The sequence below is a fragment of the Sinocyclocheilus grahami genome, unplaced genomic scaffold, assembly GCF_001515645.1.
Source record: "Sinocyclocheilus grahami isolate Dianchi unplaced genomic scaffold, SAMN03320097.WGS_v1.1 scaffold1120.1, whole genome shotgun sequence".
Taxonomy (NCBI): domain Eukaryota; kingdom Metazoa; phylum Chordata; class Actinopteri; order Cypriniformes; family Cyprinidae; genus Sinocyclocheilus; species Sinocyclocheilus grahami.
Genome location: NW_015506299.1, coordinates 15,701 through 25,241, shown reverse-complemented (window position 1 = coordinate 25,241; position 9,541 = coordinate 15,701). Strand labels below are relative to the sequence as shown.

The 9,541-nt window shown below is 36.9% G+C and overlaps 2 protein-coding genes across 2 annotated transcripts in view; one reads left to right on the top strand and one right to left on the bottom strand.

The window, feature by feature from the left end:
* The window catches only part of LOC107566999 (centrosome and spindle pole associated protein 1-like), a 13,509-nt gene extending 8,732 nt beyond the window's left edge, over nucleotides 1-4,777 (top strand). The window contains exons 20-25 of the mRNA XM_016252582.1: nucleotides 1,716-1,828; nucleotides 2,075-2,103; nucleotides 2,241-2,301; nucleotides 2,600-2,694; nucleotides 4,170-4,284; nucleotides 4,364-4,777. Coding sequence (XP_016108068.1) covers nucleotides 1,716-1,828; nucleotides 2,075-2,103; nucleotides 2,241-2,301; nucleotides 2,600-2,694; nucleotides 4,170-4,284; nucleotides 4,364-4,527 — 577 coding nt within the window. The 3' untranslated portion in view covers nucleotides 4,528-4,777. The remainder of the gene's footprint in view (nucleotides 1-1,715; nucleotides 1,829-2,074; nucleotides 2,104-2,240; nucleotides 2,302-2,599; nucleotides 2,695-4,169; nucleotides 4,285-4,363) is intronic.
* A 130-nt stretch (nucleotides 4,778-4,907) lies between these two features.
* On the bottom strand, nucleotides 4,908-9,073 carry LOC107566983 (guanylate-binding protein 1-like). The gene is made up of 9 exons (XM_016252561.1): nucleotides 9,023-9,073; nucleotides 8,191-8,300; nucleotides 7,893-8,086; nucleotides 7,396-7,638; nucleotides 6,755-7,032; nucleotides 6,433-6,645; nucleotides 5,951-6,053; nucleotides 5,574-5,767; nucleotides 4,908-5,459 (listed from the first exon to the last, which is right to left on the bottom strand). Exons 1-9 carry the CDS (start codon nucleotides 9,071-9,073, stop codon nucleotides 5,247-5,249), a joined length of 1,599 nt encoding a protein of 532 aa, XP_016108047.1. The 3' UTR covers nucleotides 4,908-5,246.
* Between the last annotated feature and the right edge of the window lie 468 nt (nucleotides 9,074-9,541).

The window sequence follows — 9,541 nt, the reverse complement described above, 5'->3', positions numbered from 1 at the left end:
AAACACTCATCCATGTGCACACATATCATGATGGAGCTGTCCGATTGGCTTTTTTGATTTTATATATTAATCTAATAATATTTACTACACCATAACACTGAGCTTTACAGAATTGATTTGCCCAAAATTTTGGTGATTTCAGGTTTTACAAACATTGCGAGTATTTGATCCCTAAAGTATTTTGGTCTTTAGTTCATAGACTAACACCTTGTCTACATTGGACGCAACAGTTGTCGTGTCGCGCCGTGCCGCAACAGCTAAAATCTGTCTACACTGGACACGACAAAGCGGCCATTGAAAATCATTTTAAATTTGTGTCAGTACATCATAAATAGAACGCAGCAGCAGTTTACTGTCGGGAATTTGTTGCGCCGCGCCGCATCCAGTGTAGACAGCATAATATGTTGTTGTATTTTGTCACGTTGCGCCACTCACATCCGGTGTAGACACGGTGTTTGAAGTATATTTAATTTTTACTAGCTAATACCATCCTCACATATTTTTGAAGGGGTTAACTGTATTTGTTTTCTTCAGAGTACAGAAGTGAGGTTGTAAATGAGCTGTATGCGTTAAGAAGATGTCTGCGCAGTGAACAGCGGCATCTGGAGGAGCAGCTCTTGCAGACGGAGTGGGATCATCTCCCCTCCCCCCTCACTGACAGGTACAGTATACAGTGTGTTTGTGTGTTGATAGTTAGCCACATGTGACCTGTTAGTCAATCTGTACATGAATACAGCTGGTCACTACAGTTGTACTGTCAGAGGCAAAAGCATCAGTCTTTCCTGGTCTTGGCCTGTTTGTACTGGTTTTAGCTGGTTTTGCTAAATGATCTGTTTTTTATAGATTTTTCATCGCTGGAAAACTCTTTTCCATTGTGATCTCTCAAACTAATGGTTTATAATTTTGCTTTCTGGAAGGAAATTATGCTTTGGAATGATCTCTACAGCAATATTCCCGATGGATACACCCTAAAAGGAATCAGAGTAATAAAAATGTGATGTTTGTGTTTTTTTTTTTACATGACATAAATACGCCCAATGAATTCCAGGAATGCACTGGGTACAGGATTGATCTAAAAGATACACACATATAAATAAAAAGCAACCTAAATGGCAGCTTAGCTGGTAGAAATAGGCTACATGTTTTTCAGACTTTTAGTTTATGTTTTCTAGTCTTAGCCAAGGTAAGGTTTTCAATCAGTTTGTTTGGTTTCCAGTTTAAAATACTTAAAAGTATCCAAAAAAAAATTATATTTTATATATATAAAATACATACCAATACATACTTATTGGTCAGTATGGCTACATCAATATACCAGTGAAAAAATTGTTCTCTACTGTATGTGCAGCACTCATATATATACAACACATTATGTTATATCCTCTAGAAAAAGTTAAAATTTTCTTGATTACACTTTAATAAATGTCTATATTTTATTATGCAGTCACTGTTTTATCAAGTCAAGTCACCTTTAATTATCATGGCACTTTATACAATACAGATTGTGTCAAAGCAGCTTTACAGTGTTAAACAGGAAAACGTTGCATTAATGCAAACACAATTCAATTCTGCTGTAAAGCAGCTCTAAAAACAGGACAATAGTAAACAGTAGTTTTATAAAAGCAATATTGTGAATAATCATAACTAAGAGAGCTGCAGGCACTCCAGCATGCCTAATAACTTTAACTGTGACCGTTTTTCATGTGTGTTTGTAGGCACAGGACGGATGTGTTTGACATGGCTCATTTGCGTATGCCTGTGCGAGGCCCCTCCGCCCGTGGCACTGAGCCAATCAGCTCAAAGAGAGCTGATGACATCATGTACAGGGGTAAGAACTGGCTGGCTAATACCAATATAAATCTGAGCTATGAGGATTGTAGTTACTGAAATAAATATTAATTTATGAGTTCTTGTAGTTCCTTCAATATATAGCAGGTCAAATCATACTAAAGTCATTTGTAGTTGGCTAAAAATAAATATTATGACTTTAAAATGAGAGCTCAATTTAATGTTTGGTCTTATGTAATTCCATCTTTTGTGATGAAACTGACACATTTTTTCCCACATTTCTCAGATGCCTTTATGCCTGGAACACGGCAGTCTGTAAGTTTTCCTTTTTCACTGTGAATGTAAGGTGTGCTTGTTACTTCCTGTTCTTGTTATTTTCGTTGTGTTCTGCAGTACTAGATGCAGCTCCATCAGCACTGATAACATGGCAGTTCTGTTTTTCTATCACACAGAGGAACAGAGATGTTGAGGGCGGACGAGGATCTGTGCTTCTGTCAGAAAGTGAATTTATTGGTGGGATCACACATTTCTTTAACTGCTTGATGAGTGTAACCAGTGGCCCCAAGATTTGTTTGGACACTTAAGGCATACTTAAAAACATTTGTTTAATGTCTTTGCATTATATAAGAAAACATCAAACCAAGTGACATTTATTTTAAAGAAAAATATGAACACTTTATCACAAGATGATATTTATTTTCATAATGTTATATATCACTTTCTCATACATCTGTTTTTTGTTTGTTTGTTTGTTTGATTACACACTGTTGACTGCTTGCTGGCGTACAGTTATCTTATTATTTATCATTAGATCAGAATGGACTTGCTTTCCCAGTTCCTCCAGACAGTGAGAGGAAATCTGCTATGCTGTCTGCACGAGAGCGACGCAGACTGGCAAACCTTCGGGTAATTCACACTGAAACATCTAAACATATGTCTGTATAGTGACGGCAGATTTCTTCTCCTTTTCAAACTCTTACAGACTAAAGTGCAATTAATACCGACAGAAATGCACTGCATTTTTTTATCAGTTTTTTCTTCACGTGTCAGTTCATTCATTATTAGATATTTTGGACAAACATGAGCTATGTGATTAAAAGAATTCATGAACAATTCATGATATGCAATATTTCAACAATTTTAAACAAACAAACAAAATCATTTTCAGAACCATTATTTTGCTTAGCCAACATCCACCAAATCTCACATTATGTATTCTAGAAAACATACTGTGGTGGAAATTATGGAACTGAAAATAACATTTAACACTTCTGGAATAAAATAGCAGACTCCATAGCTAGCATTTTGTGTACCCTAAATACAAATAATATTTTTTGAATAATTTGATTTTTAAATATTTTTTAAATTTGATAAAGTTATTGGAAATGATTAATAATGTTCTGTTCACAATATATTTGCAATGTTCTGTTGTTTTTAAAATTTTGTTTTTGAATCAGTTAGTTTTAGTTGATAGTGAAGAAAAAGCAGACAACAAGTGGCCACCACCACCAGGATTTACATATGCATAATTTATATATGATGACTTCAATATAATTCTAAAGTATGGAAAATAGTCATCATAAAGCATGATATAATAAACAGTGTATATGTGTGTGTTTAGTCTGCAGAGGGGAAGCCAGTGCTGCTGCAGTCCTTCAATATGAGGAAGCTCAGAGACACAAACACTCCCAGGATGAAGAGACTACAAGCCTTCAGCCATCACAACACCACAGCAGGTGTGTGTGTGTTTGTCTTTGTCTCTGTGTATGTTTTATGATTCTGGAGATGCACAACTTATTTCAATTATGTGTTTAGGAGTCTGCTCTGATGACGATGATGAAGCAAGTCGTGGTGATGAGCATTTTACCCTGCAGTCTTGATATGCAATATTTCAACAATTTTAAACAAACAAACAAAATCATTTTCAGAACCATTATTTTGCTTAGCCAACATCCACCAAATCTCACATTATGTATTCTAGAAAACATACTGTGGTGGAAATTATGGAACTGAAAATAACATTTAACACTTCTGGAATAAAATAGCAGACTCCATAGCTAGCATTTTGTGTACCCTAAATACAAATAATATTTTTTGAATAATTTGATTTTTAAATATTTTTTAAATTTGATAAAGTTATTGGAAATGATTAATAATGTTCTGTTCACAATATATTTGCAATGTTCTGTTGTTTTTAAAATTTTGTTTTTGAATCAGTTAGTTTTAGTTGATAGTGAAGAAAAAGCAGACAACAAGTGGCCACCACCACCAGGATTTACATATGCATAATTTATATATGATGACTTCAATATAATTCTAAAGTATGGAAAATAGTCATCATAAAGCATGATATAATCAACAGTGTATATGTGTGTGTTTAGTCTGCAGAGGGGAAGCCAGTGCAGCTGCAGTCCTTCAATATGAGGAAGCTCAGAGACACAAACACTCCCAGGATGAAGAGACTACAAGCCTTCAGCCATCACAACACCACAGCAGGTGTGTGTGTGTTTGTCTTTGTCTCTGTGTATGTTTTATGATTCTGGAGATGCACAACTTATTTCAATTATGTGTTTAGGAGTCTGCTCTGATGACGATGATGAAGCAAGTCGTGGTGATGAGCATTTTACCCTGCAGTCTCCTGGCAGGCCCAGCTCCATTGATACTGCCACTACCGAGCCCTGGATTCGAGCAGAGACATCAGACACGCTCAGAAGGCTGATGTCTGGCTCTGAACTTTAAGACGGGCCATAATATACATGACCGCACATGCTCAGAGTGTGTGAGCACTTTATTGCAATGCAGTATATATATGATATTTTATGTAGTCTTCAGATCTCTTAAATAAAAGACTGATCAGCGGAATCTCTACAAGATCAACTGCTTTAACTGCATCACAAAATCTCTTCTGTGAACTGATTTGTGGATCCATGATATCAAGTAGTTACTTTTAACAAAATACAGAGGGAATGATACATTTCTAATCTTTCTGGGCTTTTTTTGTGGTATTTTGTTTCCAAGACATAAATACTTTTTAGCATTTTGACAGCATTTTAAAGTGTTTTTACACCAGGATTCACCAGAGTAAATAATATATTGAAAGCAACATAATCCTGATTGCTTGGAGGCTTACGGCCTGTTCAAACCAAGGATGATAACTATAATGATAATGTTCTCAAAATCATTCAGAATTTTAAAATATTAAATGGCGAAGTCTACACATCTACTGTATGAAAGGGGCACTTTCAGCATGATTTTTTTCCCAGTTGATGAATGATAAAAAATATTGACAGCCAGTCAGAATCCATATGATATTAAAGAGTGGCATATGACATCAGCGGATGCTTATAATTAAGGAGAAACTTATTGTCCCTTGGTGTGAACACTAATATAGTTATCCTTGGTGTGAACGGCCCTTTAGAGTGAATGACATGCGTGAGAGAAGCATATTCATTCTGCACTTATTTAAACCATTTCGAGACTGCAGACAAACCACGGCTAACAAAGCCCGGCAAGATCAATTCTGCTGCAGCACCGATACCATCCATAATCCGGCTGACTGCAGATGGTTTTGACTCCTCTTCTTTATGCATTTCTGATTTTAAGCGGTCAATCTGCCTCTGCATCTGGGAGGCTTGCTCCTGTAAGCCATTCTGTAGAAGAGCGTCCTTCTCCTGCAATACAACACAAACAGCCACAAGTGAAAGAATTGCTAAGTGACTTTGACCTTTGAAGGTGACTTCTCTGGAACAAAGTGAAAGTTTTGAAAGAAAGTATCCTGTTCTTACTCTTAGTTTGGCTTCCAGGACTCGTTGATTGTCTCTTCTCATTCTCTCCTGCTCTCTTTCCATCTGACTAATGGTCTGATTCACATGTTCCTTATGGGTTCTCTGCATGTCTTTAAACGCCTGCTCCTGTAAGCAGTTCTGTTCCTCTAGACCTCTTTGCCGCTGCTCCAGAATCTCATTCTTCAACCTCTGCACTGTATAATGAAAGAGAGACAGTATAATGAACTAATTCTGATGTAGACTTAAGACAAGTGGAAAATCAATTGCTGAGTTTGTCTATCACAGTTCTTTGTTGTCATTGTACTGTCTTGTGTATCATTGAGAGCATTGACTGATCGTGGACAGATAGAGAAGTGTGCAGCTGATTTGAATTGTACCCTCTTTTTCCTGTTCTGCTGCACTCAGAGATTGGTCAGCTCCTAGAATCATATTCCCAATATCTTCCTTTGCTTTCAAAAACTTGCTCAACACTTCTTCACTCTATGAAAAAAAAGATGTCCGGTCATGTGCTGTATGTAATGCATACCACTGTTGTTTTTGCTACTAAAACTTAAAATTTGTTTTTGTTCATTGAAATAAAATATACATGAAAAACAAACAAACAAAAAAATTTAAGTTAAAGTTAAAAATGTTGCTTTGGCTGTGATCAGTAGAGTAGTACTGTAAAAGTTTCATTAAGAACTTAAAAGCACCTGAGTCTTAAGTCTTTATCTGACCCAGTGGAATGAAATATTCTAAATTCTTATTTGTGTTTCATGTCTGCATGTTATTTTTTGTCTTTATCAGCATTAAAGATGATCAGTGCTGTTGTGACCGTCCAAAACAAAGCAAAAGCAAAGTGGGCATGTGTGAACTGTACCATTATTTGTGAATGTGTTCTTGCTCTGTAGTCATTGGTCAGCTGTGTGAGCGTGTCTTTGTACTGTCGGTATCCTCCAGGTCTCAGGTATGATCCATCAACAACACTTTCTTCCAGTGTATCAAACACCTCACACAGAATAGCTTCACACTGCTGGACAGATTCTTCCTGATTCTGCTGGCATATCTGTTGATATTCATCATACATTTTCCCCTAAAACAAGTGAAAGAAACAGAAAATGTGAGAAACTCTTAAATTTGTGCTCTACATTTGCAAAGATGTACTGTTCATTTTGTTCACAGTTTTTTGTGTCAGCTGGTACCATGAGCTCTTGCTGGTAGATCTGGTCATTGTCATTGAAGGACATGATGATGAAAACGTCAATGGCCTTCTTCTCTGTGACTGTGTGGATGTCGGACAGCTCTTCTGGGCACATAGGAAGCTGAGCAATGCTGAGCATCTCAGCCATGTAGAACTGCAGGGCCTGTTCCACTGCACGGACATTCTGGATCTTAGCCAGAGACACAACTGCATTCTCCAAACAAGGAACCTTACCACTGCGGATCGCTTCGACATAAACTTCAGCAAGATTACCCAGAGCTGTCAGGAAACACAACTCCTTAGTTCAGTCATCTGTTTTTTTGTTTTTTCACATTTTCATTGATCTCTGCAGATAGTTTTTTATCGGCTTAAAGCTGCTGTAAGTGATTTTGGAACAACACCCAAAATGTAAGAAAAGAGTTTGGTGCAGTACTTTGTGTTTGGAAGACAGAAAAGTGTTTGGGAAAATATACAAAAAAGTCGATAATACTATCGATAAAAAAAGCACTCAGCCAGTAATCAATATATTGTGCATCACTAATATTTAGATTGATATACAGTATATAATGTCTAAAAAGAGAAATTTACAACAGTAGTTTTATAAATTTGTTTTTCTGCAAGGGTTTCTATGAAAGTACACACCTGTTCCAGTAATTGTACGGCCTCCGGTGACAGTTTTTGGATCCGCACTGTCAAAAATGTAATGGCAGAAGGTGTTTGCCTGCTCAAGGAACTCTGAATCCAGTTCTTTCTCGGTCAGTTCCTCCATTCTTCTCATGTTTTGCGTACTAGCAGGCCGAGGCAACACAAAGCACTTCCTCACCGCAAAGAAATGGCGCAGACAGCGGCGGGGCAGGTTGTACTGCTCAGTCTGAGGTGAGCTACCTAAAATAAGAAATAACATTACAAAAAAAGCAGTAAAAATTTGGACTGCTACAGTGTATTATATTTACAATAATTACTATTCCTTGCTGAATAGAACAGCATAGACTAGCTTATTTTGCCATGTTCTTCAGCGGGGGGTTTTCAGCAGGGATATTCATTCAATTTTGTGCTTGAATATGGCACAGCTGAAGGTAATGAATGGATAGTGTATATTGCATTTACTTTGGATGTTTAATGCTAGCTCTTTATCTCACCTGATTTGAGTGTCAATGCACTCTCCAGATACTCGTCTGATGTTATTTGCTTATTTCCCATTTTCAGTTCCAAAGTAAAGTCACGAACAGCCCAGACAAACGATGGAAAAACACGCATGAAATCTGCCGACGACTCCTCATGTTGACCCACTTCTGCCTTCACACGAATGTTCTCTGTCAGCTCTGTAACGTAGCTACATTCAGCGCTGTTCAGGAGGAATAACACTGCTGCACTGATAGAGTGTTTTAAATGTATTACTCTGGATGCGCATGTTTTTTTTCTGTGTGAAAAGGATACTGCAGCTTTTCCAGTGCCGTGTTGTCAATGACCCCTAAACTGTTGTACACTATAGTACTGCTGAGAAGAACCGACAGACAGAAGATCCATGTGTCATGTTTCTCATCCCCCTGAAATATTAAGAGACTGTCAGCTACAATAAGTAGATATATATATATATATACACAGTGCTGTTTAAAAGTTTGTGAACCCTTTAAATATAACCCAAAACATCATCAAATTTTCACAGAGGTCCTGAAAGTAGACAAAGAGAACAAAGACAATATATATATATATATATATATATATATATAATACAACATGTTTACATTGCCGAACAGTGTATGTTGTTTAAACGATGTGTCAAAGATTTCTAAAATAGGTATCACACACTATATTTGACCTCAAATCTAAAAGTCATTCATCCTTAATGGAATTGATAGATGTGCTAATTAGTCGGTACTTCAGGGTTGTGTGAGTGTGGAGTTGGGTTGATGATAAATGACACTTCGTTTAAACGTGATTTTATATTGAAGTAGGCTACATTTACAGTTTTTTAATCATTTATTGACTTACCGATAGTTGGACGACGTAAAATATCGTGTTTAAAACACCGTTAGCGAGGTCTCTGAATTGGCTGCTGTATACCTCTTAAAACTTTCAACACAACCGGAACAAAAGGCTTGAAAACCCCTTAGGCTCCTCCTGTGAGATACTTCGTTATCTTTTCCACCATAAATGGTACAGAGACGGGGCGTGTTCTCTCATTGGCGAATCGGTGATACTGACACGAAAGTGAAACTAAAAGTGAAACAACACAGGTTCGGTTCGATCACTGAAATCGACCGTTTACCGTCAAGTCAGCTACAGAACAATATGGGCGGATACTGAGAAACAACCTCATCGTTGTGGTAAATAAGACCCATAAACTTGACTGTGCGCACAGAGAAGTATCGCGGAGGGAGAGAGAGCCTCGTGACCATCTGTACTCTAAAGTAGAGTCAATACATTTTAAATTTAAGGTTACGTAAGTGAACTTTATTTTATTTATTCTTTTCTTTGGTATTTATTCAAAAACAAATGTAGAACATCCATTCAAGATTTTCAATTGTGCAAATGTACATTTTGTTTACAATCTGATTTTAAATTATATATTTTTTTTTAATGAATATTTAACGTTTATTTTAACTTTGAATTACACACTCTAATTATGTGAGTATCTGAAGGAGTGTGGTTACTCTGAAATTTATGGGCTTGGAAAACCTAACAGGAACCCATTCAAATCTCAGGACGTTTGTTGAGTCATTCTGTCGTGCTTTTGAATCGCATGATGTTGACCAAAAGATGTCAGACCTCCCATAAACCAGGGCTG